Below are 14836 nucleotides of genomic sequence, written 5' to 3' on the forward strand. Positions count from 1 at the left end.
CAATGCCATGCAACCTTAGTGTCATGCTTACAACCGCTGTATGAGTTAAACCACCTCTAAGCAGAGCAAACCTACATTCTACATAATTCAGACTTTCTGTGTTTATTTTGGTTTTTAAACACTAGTTCTTATCTCATTTCAACCCTTAACTATAACATCACTTAAATGTTTGTTTTTTCCAGTGAATTCATGTTTTGTTTCAAGCTAAGCTAGGATCTTATCACCATACCTAATTATTATGCCACTTTAACCTTTGTTTTTTCATGGAATGTCTGTTTTTTTATCCTTGTCATGGTTGAGCATAAACACAACCCTCCTCTCCCTCCACAGGCACTCAACCTTGTGCTGTGCACAGCCTTCAGCAGTGTGCAGCGATGAGTTGGTCCTGCACCCAAACTACAGCAGGTGACCAGGCTACACTATGCACGGCCTGTGGCCTGTACAATGTCGGTTGGCCCCATGGATCTGGTCTACGACCAGAGCTTAGAAATGTTTTGTTTTTGTATTCTGCTACCAGTATCACTGTACCACAGGGGAGGCTTAAAGGAGTAATGCAGAACTAGGTGCTGGTACCACAGTACATGCAACCAAATGTTTTTTTTTCCTTAAGGGAAGGTCCTCTTGGGACCCCATCACATGGTTTTGGGGGTCATAGTATTCCTCCCCTGCCCCCTTATGTGGCCTTTTGAAATGTTCCCAGGACTTGGGAGACCAAGTCCACGTTTCCTGTAATAGAGGCCACCATATTTTCTTCAGAGCTACCATCAGTCAATCATATCATTTGATATTGTGGTACCAAGAACAATACAGTGGGACCAAAATGACTGACAGGAGAAAAAGCTTCCTCTGCCAATCAGAGTGGCCCTTTTCAAACGTTTTTGCTATAACTCCTGCAAGTCCAACCATCTTGATGTACCTAACTTTTTCTGAGGGTTAACCTCTTCATGCCCAACTCAAGCCCCTCTTTAAATATTATGTTCCCAAAAATGCCTGAATGGATTTGCACCAAATTGCAAAAATCATGCTTTCTGAGTAAAGTTTTAACTTTTTAAGAAATTTGGTACCAATTCCATTCAGCCATTCTTTCCGCATCAGAGAGCAAACTTTTGTTTGAGGAATTAATATCGGAAAGCACACTTTTTGAGACCCCTCCTCTTTTTCTTTGTTCCCCGCTAATCAGATCAACGCATAATTCCCATTAGGTAGCCAAAGTGGATTAACTTATATTTGGAATGTTTAGTGCTAGTTTGCCAAATGCTGCCAACATTATTAGCTGAACAAAGAAAAACACCTTTCTTAAGGAAACTCTCACTATTTAATGTATGGGCATATGGTTTTACGTTTCTAGTGTTCAGGGATGGGTTTTGTTTAAGGGTTGTAAGACTTTTTAGAGTATAGGGTTGAGTAGTAAAGAGATTTTATGGGTTAGGGATAGGTAGTTTTTAGTGACAGTAAGAAGCTTAAAGTGTTCATGGATAGGTAGTGCTTAGGGATAGTATTATGTTTTGGGCTCAGAGATTAGTAGTGCTTAGGGGTTGGAAGGAGTTTTTAAAGTTCAGGTATGGATTGAGTTTATGAATGTAAGGTTTTTTACGGTTCTGGAATGGGCCAGGTTTGAGAGTAGTAAGTGTTTTTTAGGATTCACGGATGGTTCCAGTTTAGTAGCAGCAATGGGTTTTTAGAGTTCAGAGATGGGTAGAGTTTATGGTAGGAAAGGTTTTTTAGGGTTTAGGGATGGATAGTTTTTAGCAGAAGTGAGGAATTTTGAGGGTTCAGGACTGGGTAGAGTGAGAGTAGAGGTGTAAGGGGTTTTTAGGGTTCAGGTATGGGTTGGGTTTAGTGGTAGTAAGGGGTTTATAGAATTCAGGGTTAGGTAGAGTTAAGGGTTAGTTAGGGTTTTTAGGGTTCAGTGATAGATAGTGTTTAGGGATAACACAGAGTTCTTCATGTTAATCAATGGGTAGTTTAGGGGTCTAAGGCCTTTTAAGGTCCAAGCATATGTAGTGTTTAAATATATTAAGGGGTTTTAGGGTTGAGGGAGAGGTATTTTTTAGGAGTACACAGGTATTTTGGGGTTCAGAGATGGATAGTGTTTATGGTTTGTAAGGGGTTTTAGAGTTCAGGAATTTAAAGTGGATAGAGTTAGTAGTGTGATTTAGGGTTTTGGGGTGGGGATTGTGTAGGGGCACTAAGCATTTTAAGGAATTATAAAAAATGAAAGAAAATACAAATTAATATAAATGAAATTACATTTTAACTAGTGTTAGTATTGTAATTTTATAAACTGAATACTTACATTTAAAAAACACAATTTATAGAATATATAGCTTCCTACAACATTTACAAAATATGCTGGTGGTGTCCCGGCCCAGATTGGGGCACTACTATGCACCAAAATATATTTAAATTACCCTACAAAGGGCATTGTAGGATGTTTCTGGGAGCAGTTATTACACTTTCCTCAATTTTGTATCAAGCATATTTTTTTGTGGGTGTCCCAGTCCATCCTGGGACACTCCCACTTTTTTTTGTTTGGAGCCGTGGGGAGAGTTGCAGGGCCCCTGCAGCCCTTACCAGCTCCCCGGCCAGCACTCATTTTGGATGTCAACTGGATCTGGAGTTTTTGGTTTTGGTGTAGGCCCACATGGGGCAAGCATATTAGAAAATTATGTTGGGAAACGCGGAGGTGCCTCGGGGCACCTCCGGCCCTTGTCGGCTCCTTGGCAAGCACCCATTGTGAAGGTGGACAGGAGCAGGCCACTTTCTGTTTTTTTGTGGATGCCCTGGCATCAGTAAAATACATTTGGGGGCCGCAAGGTGAGCACCTTTTTTCTTGGCCCCCACTGCAACTGAACCAAAAAGGGGAAGTTTTGTGAAATTTTTTGAAGATAGGTCAAGCGGCACCAAAGTTATTGGCAAAACAAAAATTGCTTTTCCTATGGAAACGGTGTCCTAACTATAACTAGCTACTGTCTCCAGGGTCAGACTGATTTACATATGGCCATGTCTGAACTGGGGTGGCAGAGTGGGCTAAAGAACGGTGATGGATTAAACCCAGATCAGTTGACTGGTGGTGAGTGCTTGCAATGTTCAACACTCTGTCCATCATTTCCTTTGGTTTTTGCTTTGTTCCCCATAAGTTGGCAGGGTTTGCTCAGACGTGAGTCCCTTGCTCACTTTGCCACTGGATTCAAGCAAGCCTGGCTGAAGACGGCTGAAATGCCAGAAACCGGTCCTAGGAAGCTTGTTTCCAGTCCAGGGAAGACATGGCTTGGCAGTTCGGGCTGGACTGTTCCCATGAGGCACAGGGTCAGACTGATTTGCATATGGCCATGTCTGAACTGGGGTGGCAGAGTGCGCTAAAGAACGGTGATGGATTAAACCCAGATCAGTTGACTGGGGGTGAGTGCTTGCAATGTTCAACACTCCGTCCATCATTTCCTTTGGTTTTTGCTTTATTCGCCATAAGTTGGCAGGGTATGCTCAGACGTGAATCCCTTGCTCACTATGCCACTGGATTCAAGCAAGCCTGGCTGAAGACGGCTGAAATGCCAGAAACCGGTCCTAGAAAGCTTGTTTCCGATCCAGAGAAGACATGGCTTGGCAGTTCGGGCTGGACTGTTCCCATGAGGCACAGGGTCAGACTGATTTGCATATGGCCATGTCTGAACTGGGGTGGCAGAGTGGGCTAAAGAACGGTGATGGATTAAACCCAGATCAGTTGACTGGGGGTGAGTGCTTGCAATGTTCAACAATCCGTCCATCATTTCCTTTGGTTTTTGCTTTGTTTGCCATAAGTTGGCAGGGTATGCTCAGACGTGAGTCCCTTGCTCACTTTGCTACTGGATTCAAGAAAGCCTGGCTGAAGACGGCTGAAATGCCAGAAACCGGTCCTAGAAAGCTTGTTTCCGATCCAGGGAAGACATGGCTTGGCAGTTCGGGCTGGACTGTTCCCATGAGACACAGGGTCAGACTGATTTGCATATGGCCATGTCTGAACTGGGGTGGCAGAGTGGGCTAAAGAACGGTGATGGATTAAACCCAGATCAGTTGACCTGGGGTGAGTGCTTGCAATGTTCAACACTCCGTCCATCATTTCCTTTGGTTTTTGCTTTGGTCTCTATTTACCCCATCTGCAGTGTTATCAATACCATAAGAACCAGTAACTCAGGGGGTGAGGAAATTCGGCCAATCACAAGTTAGACCTTGAGGGTCCATTAAGAGATGAGGAATTACTGATTTCCCAATAATTCCTCATTTATCCCAATACTTTCACCTTGAGATTTCATCTGTTCTCAGCTTCCAAAATCTCCAGGTGAAAGTAACGATATCGGTGGTGTTCCTGCAGGGGCGGCTCCTCCTTTGGAGTGGAGGAGCATTGCCCCACTCAAGTTTTCCCCCAAAGATGAAAAATAAAATAGATTTTTCATCTTCCTGTCCTGAAACGAACGTCAGAGTGGGGGCGCGCCGCTGCTGATTTACAGTGTGCATGTCCTTTTGGCCTACCGTCTTGCAATGCCCAGCCAGACAAGCATGAAAATGAAAGCATGAATTAAAAGCATTTAGTATAGGGCACAGCTACTCAAGCTAGAGTGTCCTGGCGCAAGAAGGCGGTAGGTGGCGGATAGTTGAGGAAGGGCTAATTTTTAATAAGCCAGGTTTTAAGATTATCCCTAAAGGTTAGTAGATCAGTTGTTGATCTCAGGAATTCTGGTAAGTTGTTCCACATCCGTGCACCAAGGAAATCAAAAGATCTCCCCCCCCTGCACATGCTAGGCGTTGATTTGGGAATGAGGGCAAGATTTGCATTTGAAGATCTTGGGGATCTAGTTGGAATATAACAGTTTACGAGCTTGTTTAGGTAGCTGGCTCCTAAGCCATGAAAGACTTTGAAAAAAATCACCATAGCTTTGAAATGGATTCTTTCCTTCATGCGCAGCTGGTGCAAGGATCTTAAAATGGGGGTCATATTAGACCTGGGTTTAGGTCTCACAATCGCTCTGGCAGACGCATTTTGCACCACTTGTAGGCACTGGACAAGGCAGCTGGGCAGGCCAAGACACAAAATGTTGACATTGTCTAGTTTCGATGTCACCAGGGCTTGAACCACAATCTTCCTACTGTCTAGTGATAGTAGTGGCAGGACTTTTTTCAACATGCAGAGTGTGCCAAAACAGGCACCAGTTAAAGTTTGAATCTGAGAGTGCATAGAGAGAGCATTGTCAATGACAAACACCCACGTTTTTGACTTTTTCCTTAACTGAAGGAGGAGGAGACAAGTCCTTTGGCCACCATGTGCTCCAAATATAGGTTTCAGGTTGACCAAAGAACACAACTTCTGTTTTATCTGGGTTGCACTTCAACTGATTTATCTTGAGCCAGTTGAACACCTTTGTGAGGCAGGATCTAATACTTGCACCGTCAAAGTCAGTTCCTTTGTCACAAGTGAAAATCAGTTGTGTGTCATCCGTATATGAAACAGTTTTTGCACCTTCTTCCTCTACCAATAGTGCAAGGGGTGATAGATATATATTGAACAGGGTGGGACTATGGATAGAGCCCTGAGGGACACCCATGTTCATAGTGGATATGGGAAATGAAAAAGGGGGTAGCCAAATGTCCTGATATCTGTTTTCCAAAAAGGAGGACATCCAGGCCAGAGCGGTCCCACCCAATCCAATGTTCAGTTGTCTACCGAGAAGCCTCTCGTGTGGGACTTTTTCAAAGGCCGCCAACAGATCGAATAGGATCAGAACTGCTTTCCACCCTGGTCCAGTTTTCCCTTTATAAATTCTGTCACCTCCAACAGAGCAGATTCCGTGCTATAATTTGGCCTAAAGCCTGATTGTGAATCGTGTAACAGCTTCCGGTCTTCAATATGCTTTCGGTGTGCTCTGTTGACATGTTTCTCTAGTACTTTAGAGAAGGCAGGAAGCAGGGAAATAGGCCTGTAGTTAGCCGGATCATTATGATCCGCATTCGTGTTTTTAAAAAGAGGTAACATTTTTGCCTACTTCCAAATGTGCGGCATTCTGCCGGAAGAGAGGGATAGATTGAATATCTTATTAACTTTAGGATTGATGGTAGGTGCTAATAGATTTAGTATGTTCACTGGGCAGGGTTCAGTTGAAGATTGTGACTTTATGTTCTGGAGAATAGAAAGTGACTCCTCTAATTGTAACTCAGGGAAAGATAAATATGCAGGGAGCTCAGACGAGACAAACTTTCTATTTGCCACGTGATAGAAGGTCTGCTCCTCCTCAGAGATGTTATCAAATGCTTGTTGAATTATACTGATCTTGTTATGAAAGAATTGCACTACCACTTAGTCCACTGCGCCGTAAGTGGTCCTTCATTCTTACCAGCTTTAGGGAAAGTGAAGGATTTTACTATATTGAAAATTTATTTTCCCTTATTTTGGGCTGATTTGAACTTATTCTGGAGGAACTTTTTCTTAGCCTCCCTCACTTGTATATAGTGAAATTTTAATATGACTTTGTAGCTTTTTCTATCTTCAAGCAGATAGTGTTTTTGCCATTTCCTTTTTAATATTATAAAGTTATTTTTCCTAGTTCTAAGAGTTTCGGTGAACAAAGGCGATGGAGGAGCGAACCTCTTAGAAGACCGGGAGGTCGCGGGTGTGGCGCTATCAATGTTCGCTCGGAGCCAAGACTCAAGAAAGAGGGCATACCCGTAAGGATCACCTGTCAGATCCGGAGAACATCGGTCAAGGGCATCTACTAGTGCCGGAATAGATATTTTGTGAAAGGCCCTATAGTTGAAATCCCTCTTGTTTGCATTTAGTAAGGGCTCTATACCTGAATTGTGGATTCTGAAATTGAGAAGAAGGTGGTCTGACCACGTAATAGGCAGTGGAGGACTTACCAACAAGTCAAAGTTGTGAAAAATGTGGTCCAAGGTATGGCCAATGTTGTGGGTGGAAGAGAAAAACGATGGGATAAGATTACAGGCCTGCATCGTATCCACCAAGGAGGTTCCAATGGAGTCGAATTCTTTATCCATATGTTTATTAAAATCTCCCAGAATTAGACCTTGGTTGTATTTAAGGGCTAATGTAGTGGAGGCTATGTTTAGTGTAGTGATAAAATTACAGAGTGCGTCTGGAGGTCTATATAATAAGATTCCTTCAATACTTAAATGGGGCGATAGGGTGCAGCGAAAGCCTAAGCACTCAGCCCCTCAATGTTATCCGTCATAATAGAAGAACTGTCCAACTGTTGTTTAAAAATAATTGCGACACCACCTCCTTTCCCACAGAGCTGATCTTTTCTGATAAGTTTGTAGCCCATGGGGATAGCTGAGGAAATGGTGAGGTTGGAGGCCTCGGACAGCCAGGGCTCAGTGAGAAATAAAAGGTCTAGCTGTCCATCTAACAATGAGTCATGAATATGTGACTCATGTTTTTGCATTGAACGACAATTCAGTAGTATAGCGTTAAAATGCACTAATTTATTTATGCCATTCCTCTTGTTGCTGGGAAGTGGGACCTTAGGGAAACTCGTTAAAGGCCGAAAAGGGGTCCAGGTACAGCTTTGGCAATTTTTCATGCTTATATTGTAACCGTAGAGTCCTACCTGTGGGAACTTTAGCAGCGTGGCCGGCGCCGGTCGCCTCCGAAACACTGACAGGCGCAGACGAGTTTGACTTAGGCGTGCCTTTGGTGCGCCAGCGGTGTGCCCGCTGCGCACGTCTGCATTAGCATCGATTTAAATACTCGAGGGCCTTCTAAACAACTAGACCGCTAACCGAGCCCAGGGAGGTTGGGTGGAAATAATAAGGCCGAGACCAGCCCTCCGCACAATCGGCAACTCAGCCGCGACGGACCAGGGCGGTCTGAAGGCAAGATGTAATGGATACCAGGTCAAAACTAGCACAATGGCATAAAATGCAGGAAAGTGCAACAATTCCTAAAAGTAAAAACCAATTAAAACAATGGATCTAGGCAGTGAACATACAATTATTACACCAACTGTGAGGCAGCAGTAAACCCTGCCACAGTCCGCTGCTCGTCTGTATTAGCATTGATTTAAATACTCGAAGCCCGTCTAAACAACTAGACCACTAACCGAGCCCAGGGAGGTTGGGCGGAAGTAAGGAGTCCGAGACCAGCCCTCCGCAAAATCGACAACTCAGCCGCGACGGGCCAGGGCGGTCTGGAGGCAAGATGTAACGGATAACAGGTCAAAACTAGCACGATGGCATAAAATGCAGGAAAGTGCAACAGCAATTCATAAAAGTAAAAACCAATTAAAACAATGGATTCTAGGCACTGAACATACAATTATTACATTAACTGTGAGGAATCAGCAAACCCTGCCACAGTCCGCACTTTAAAACCTCCAACCCAGATGTCTTAAGACAGTTGGGTCAGAGTAAGTGCAGGGCTCCAGTCTACATTGGGAGCGGCGAATGAGGCCACTCCCTGCAGTCAGGCGCATCTCTCACAGCATGAGATGATTGGTGCCCACACTGCAGCATCCAGTGAAGAAGAGGTCCTGTTGAGAAGATGTCCAGAGTGAAGGACTTTGGTTCATGCACGTTTAAAAAATATAAATATATTGGGGCTCGCAACCTCTCCATGGATGCCAGCCGTCCCTGAGATCAACTGGTCTGAATCTGAAAGAAAAAAGCCAGTGTGACTGAAGAATACCAAAGACTGCTTCCCTTCAAGAAGGAAAAAAGGAAAGACATTAAGATAAATCCTGTCACTAGACCACATATGAAAGCATGAAAGCAGTCTTGTGTATGCCACTGATGGCCCGGCAACCTCCCAGTCTTGTAAAGTAAGACGTTTCATTGTACTTATGGGAAGCAAATTGGTTGCTTCTTGTTGAATCTGGCAATTGCAAGAAATGTATTATCATAAGTCTAAGTACATATCAAGTTAATTGTTACCACTCTCGTTGGAAAAAAACTAACATGCTAAAACATATACGCACCACCGGAATTACATGAGTAACACCATCACCGCTGTCAATCACCACGCCTGTTAATGTGCGTTGGCCAACTTGCCGGGAAGTCCAAGATGCTGCTAAAGCCAAAACAGCCTAAGGAGAAAAATGCAAAATGTGATGTTTTACATTTGCCAGTAATACCAGATATATATTCATGTGCTGCATGACCTTGTCTTGTCTCAGAGACAAACAGGGCTAGCACAGCAAAAACACACATGGTTTCAGGTGTTTTGTCGCCGCACTGCGAAGCCCATCAGATGCTGTGCTCCCTGAGTATTGAAGACAGAGTGTAGTGGTATGGGAATATTGAGGACAACATATTGAAACTGAATATCGAAAGGTAAGTATACATTTCCTAACCCTTAATCCACATGCCTGTACCTTGACAATATACATATCTTCAAGGTGCGTAGATTGGAGTTGGGAATAGTAAATATATTCAACCTCTTTATTCACTTACCTTTTGATATTTCGGTCGCTAATCTTTTGTCCACAATATTCTTATATCACAATATTTTTATGTTTGATATTCAGTAGTACAACCTCTTCAAATATTTAAGGAACGTGGTCTTCACGCGGGTGAATCATTTTAACTAAATTGAACCATTTTGAATAAAATGTTATGGGAAGAGCTACTGAAACACTAAACGAAAATTTAAACATATTTCAGAATTATGGCAAATTCCTTGGATTAAATATAATATGAAAAGTGGCTGTCAGCATAACCTCAAGGAATTCGCCTCACATAATGCAAGTCACTGTGGCTGCGCACTAAGAAAAAGACAAGAACAGCATCCTAGGGCACCCATCCCTTATGGACCTCCAAGTGCTTGCTGTCTGTAAGAAACATTTACATAGCTAAAAAAAGGGAAATATTTAATCTGTGGAGAATTAAAATGTGTGGGCTATACTTCGAAAGGAGGATGAGACACACACCTAGGTAAATTAGTGTATTTGAGTTTCAATTGATGCCAAACTCCTAGAGAGACTGTCAATTCTGAATAAGGCAGGACAAGATTATGGCCACTGCACTAATATTGAAACAACATGTTTATACTTTAGTGATCACACAGCCTTATCTTGCCAACTTCACTGGTAAGGAAGACACAAACCCTTGATGACCAGAGAATTAATACCAGTAGCGGCTCCTGGAGGGAGTGATGCGGGGTGGGGGAGGAGCAGGGTGGGGGGTAGTAAACTACGGCATACGGCCAAACAGAGGTAAGTAAACAAATAAATTAATAAAACGAATGTCATTGCGCGCGCAATGAAATTCATTTTATTTATTTATTTGTTTACTTACCTCTGTTTGGCCGTATCCCGTAGTTTGCTACCCCCCACCCTGCCCCTCCGCCACCCCGCAGCCCCGCAGCACTCCCTCCAGGAGCCGCTGCTTATTAATACCATACATTGCGAGGAAGAATGGAATTGTCGTCAAATGGGGTAAGATCAATCAGGAGGAACTTATCTGCCTAATTATAGCCAATAAACAAAAGGAGGTAATGGGCTGTCTAGACCCTCATATAGATGCAAGTAGTGCAGTGACAGCATGTGAGATCTTACTGGACGAAGTAAGCACTAAGTTGACCTGGTCAGTGTCTCCCGATACTACCTCAACAGTCAGCTGGTTTGATGCGGCTTGCACGAAGACATTAAAAATTTACATTCAGCCCTTAGGACCGACCCAAGGGATCAGGACCTAGTTAGGAACTCACGATATCAATATAAAGAAGCACGCAAGACTACATTTAAAACTCTAAAGGAGGAGGCATGCGATAACCTGCGTCAGGAGGCGATCTAAAAAAACTCTTGGGAATTCTGGTATGTAATTAATGCCCCGTTCCTGAAAGATGGTACAGATCCTAACTTAGACACACATATGGATGAAGACACATGGGTGGCCCACTTCTGTAACATATTCGGATTGCCACCTGAGGCTAGGGAACCTCCGTTGATTGAAAGGACATTAGGGCTCAAAGGTAATATTACCTTCGAAATGGCTGAGGTCAGACAGCGCAGTTCTGATAAGTCCCGGGTCCAGATGGGCCACCCACAGATTCCTTTTTTGAAAATTCCATCCTTTGGGTACCATTATTGACCAGTGTTTTAACGCTATTGCTTAGGTGGGGCCTCCAGACACCTGGAAAACTAAAATTATAATCCCCATTTACAAAAAAGGGGATAAGTTGTTCCCAAAAACCTACAGACCTATATCCCTTTTAGAGGGGACAGCTAAATTAATGAGGTGATTATTATTGAATAGATTAGAGGAGTGGTCAAGAAGAGGAATATCTTAATACCTATATAGTAGGGTTTTAAGAAGGGGAGAGGGACACTGGATCAATGACTAAATTTGAGCTTGATAATAGAAAAATATACGGCGGTCAAAAAAGGCAAAGTCTATACAACTTTATGGATTTATCAACAGTCTTTGACTGAGCCTCCCATTCCCAGTTGTGGAGAGTTACGGAAGAGATGGGCGTAGAAGAAACAAAAATAACTTTAATCCGACAACTGTACTCTCAAGCTACAGCCTGTGTCTGGTATGGAAATCACGGGGAATGTACGTGGCAGTTCCACATTACTGTGGAGTTAGGCAAGGGTGCGTTTTTGTGCCCTTCCTGTTCTCAACTTACAAAAATGGTGTGGAAGCATCTCTATTAGGATTCACTCTAGACGTTCCCCAGGTGGACTCGACACATGTTCCAATATTCCTCTAAGCAGATGATACAGTGCTAATAACTCAGACCATGTTGGCACTGCAGAAACTCATAGAGGAGTATGCAAAATGTATGAATAACCTTGACCTTCAGGTTAATGAAGAAAAATCCTTTATAATAGTAACAGGACAGCGGCCGAAGAAACTCTCATTCTTCCATATAGATGGCCGCAAATTGGAATTGACGGAAACCTTTTCCTATCTAGAGGTCTTGTTTGACAGAATGCACACATGGGATCACAGGGTAGCCAATAGAGATCTTCTGTTGGAAAAAAAAGCATTGTGGCCTTATTTACCTTCATTAAAAAGCTTGGATCCAAACCGCTTGAGGCAATAAAAAAGATCTACATGGCCAAAGCCATCTCTGTAGCCACACACAGGGCTGGTGTGTGGGGTATGGCGGATGTAGTTGCTCTCCAAAATATTGAGAATATTTTCCTCAAGAAGCTGGTAGTTAGCCCTCCCCAGAAGCTGCTCAAACTTAAATTGTCACACTGAGCTGGATAAATCATTTATAACAGATTTTGTGTGCTTATCCCCATATTACTGTGGCACTCAGTGTGGAGTTGTTAGACTGTAAACCTGGCTTAGCGCATTATGAGGGATTGCTTAAACTTTGATGATGCACACAAGTTTACATGGCTACAATATGTAAAAAATACTCTGAGCTCTATCAGTTTGCAGGTTATGTTTGACAACCTGGCCAACTGCTTAACAATCTCTAAAATGAGAATAAGAAGGTTATTTTTAAGAAAGATGGAGAAGAGAATGGAACATAATTGTAACAAACCTATGGTAAAATTATATCTGATGGCCCCTACAATTACTTTCGATGTAAATTCATACTTAACCTTCGTCTCAAATCCACAACGATTTATTCTAGTAAAATTCTGACTAAATCGCATTCCGATTATGATGGGCCATCCCACCGGCATATATTCTATTCAAGCCTTGCCGGCCTGTCGATGGAACATCTTTCCAAACAGACTTGCATATCATCTTTTTTTGAAAATTTGATTTGGCCCGGAGGAAAAGATTCATTCTCCCCCTCATGCGCAAACATAAATTTAGGCAATGCTGTACAGCATTATACTTCTTACAAATGTTGCCGGATGTGTTTGTATGTCACTGCTTAGCATCCTTCCTACGGCTCTCACTAAAGCACAGGAGATCCCAACCGCAGGTCTGAGGGTGAAATACTAAATCTCTATAACATTCACTGTGATGGCAACCCAAACCTTGCACTTGCACTTTCTTTCCTTAAATTAACTTAGAAGGATTTTACGCTTTTATTGCCATATGTATCTAATATGTCATAGTGAACCTATATTCAATGTAATGAATAGTTTTCTGGACATTTGTTGTTGAAATGCATAGGATATTAGGAAAAATTATAGAAAGTAAGACAGATCAGCGGAAATTATAATTAATTAGGTAGGAGCGCTTAGCGGTCCCTTAACTGAGGTGTCTGCCCTCCTTCTCTATTTCGCAATGTTGTCGTTTGGACCCTATGAAGTTGGTTAGTTCAAGACAGGATAGTGTTTTGTTAATTTTTTTCATTTTATGGAGTTCTATATAGCGCGAACTTGACCCGTATCGGGTACCGGAGTGCTTTACATAGCACCAGTTGCGTTACATGAGGACACATTAATTTTTGTTAGGCACAGGGAGATTAAGTGATTTGCCTAGAATCACAGGATGTTCAGCGTCATTGCCGAGACTTGAACCCAGTTCCCCATATTCGAGGTCGACCGCCCTAGCCATTAGGCCAACTCCTCTCTCATTTATGAATTCCTTATTATGCACTGTCACTTTTGGAACCAAATGTATTTTATTGTATTGCTTTTATTATTGTACTTTCATGATCTTTACTTTTTTAGATCGAATAAAGTGATGATGATGATGATAATAATGATGATTATGGCCCATATTAAGTTAACGGATTTAATAACACTTCCCCTGCCCCGCTGCATGAAGCCCAGCAGTGATTTTTGGAGCCTCCTGCTAACGGAAAATCCCAGCGCTTTGAGTTTTCACTCCTAACTGCCACGAAGTGAGCAGTTCTCAGCTATTTGCATGCAGCCATCCCCCAAGGATCTGAGATTCTGCTCCCTGTCATAACCGTCCACCAATGTCAAATCAAGGTAGGCTGCTCTGGCTACAGTGACGATTAACGGTAAATGTAACAATGCTACCACAGTGCGCATCGCTTTCCCTTACAGGGTAGGCTTCTTTGCAGACGTTGGTCTTGGTCAGAAGGAATTCCCACACCTAATACCATATGCCCAGTGGGCAGTGCTAAATTTGTAAAAATAAATAAGTGCCGGATCCTCATCAGGAGGCCACCGCAGTTTGAACCACACATTGCCACTGTACTTACACAACTACTAACCATCACCCTGCAGCGTGACAATTCATACTGTTCCAGTCCGCCAACGCTTTAATAATGGCTTGGGTGGTAGGTATTACTTTTTTTTTATGTATATTAATTAACAAACAACTTTTTCTCTGCTCATTTTTAAGTGACACAAACAGTTCCACCATGGGGCAGCTGGCATAAGTGCAGGTTCTGGCAATTAAGTGCTAGTGCCGAGCAATGGAAATCACCGGCTCAAATTAAGCACTGCCAGTGGGCCATGTAGATGTTTTGTTCACCACTTCGGCTTCCGACATTTGAGGCAGAAGGTACAAAGGCAAAATTGCCCCCCAATGTACTATTAAGGACATCTGGTTGTCGGTAATAATTGTAAATTTTGGCTGGACATCGACATTGTTTGGTCAAGTGATTATGCTACTTACTGTAATCAGGAGAATTATCTATCAAGTATACTTTACATTTTAACAATCATACTATATATGGCTAAATTATAACCTGTATGTGGACTTTATTTATTTACCTGTACTGCAATGTAAAGCCCTGGTATGTTGAATGATTCAAACATGATTTCTGCAAGGTACTCCCTGTTTTCAGGAGTATTCAATGGAGGCTCGGTCTGCAGAGAGAAATTCAGTCTTATGTTATCACAAACACTCACAACTGGTTGTACAAATGACATGAACGATGCTATAACAAGCAAGGGTCTTGGGCATTAAACAATGGTAGACTTGTATTGTATGTCATACAAACTGCTATAGCCATGCA

General features: G+C 42.7%; 1 protein-coding gene across 1 annotated transcript in view; it reads right to left on the minus strand.

Moving 5' to 3' along the window:
* Nucleotides 1–14836, minus strand: part of ACTR3B (actin related protein 3B) — a 490971-nt gene that overhangs the window by 175173 nt on the left and 300962 nt on the right. Inside the window, exons 5-6 of the mRNA XM_085632001.1 lie at nt 14592–14687; nt 8961–9068 (exon numbers count right to left, since the gene is read on the minus strand). Of these exons, the coding sequence (XP_085488127.1) occupies nt 8961–9068; nt 14592–14687 (204 nt within the window). The remainder of the gene's footprint in view (nt 1–8960; nt 9069–14591; nt 14688–14836) is intronic.

The sequence above is a fragment of the Triturus cristatus genome, chromosome 10, assembly GCF_964204655.1.
Source record: "Triturus cristatus chromosome 10, aTriCri1.1, whole genome shotgun sequence".
In the NCBI taxonomy this organism is placed as follows: domain Eukaryota; kingdom Metazoa; phylum Chordata; class Amphibia; order Caudata; family Salamandridae; genus Triturus; species Triturus cristatus.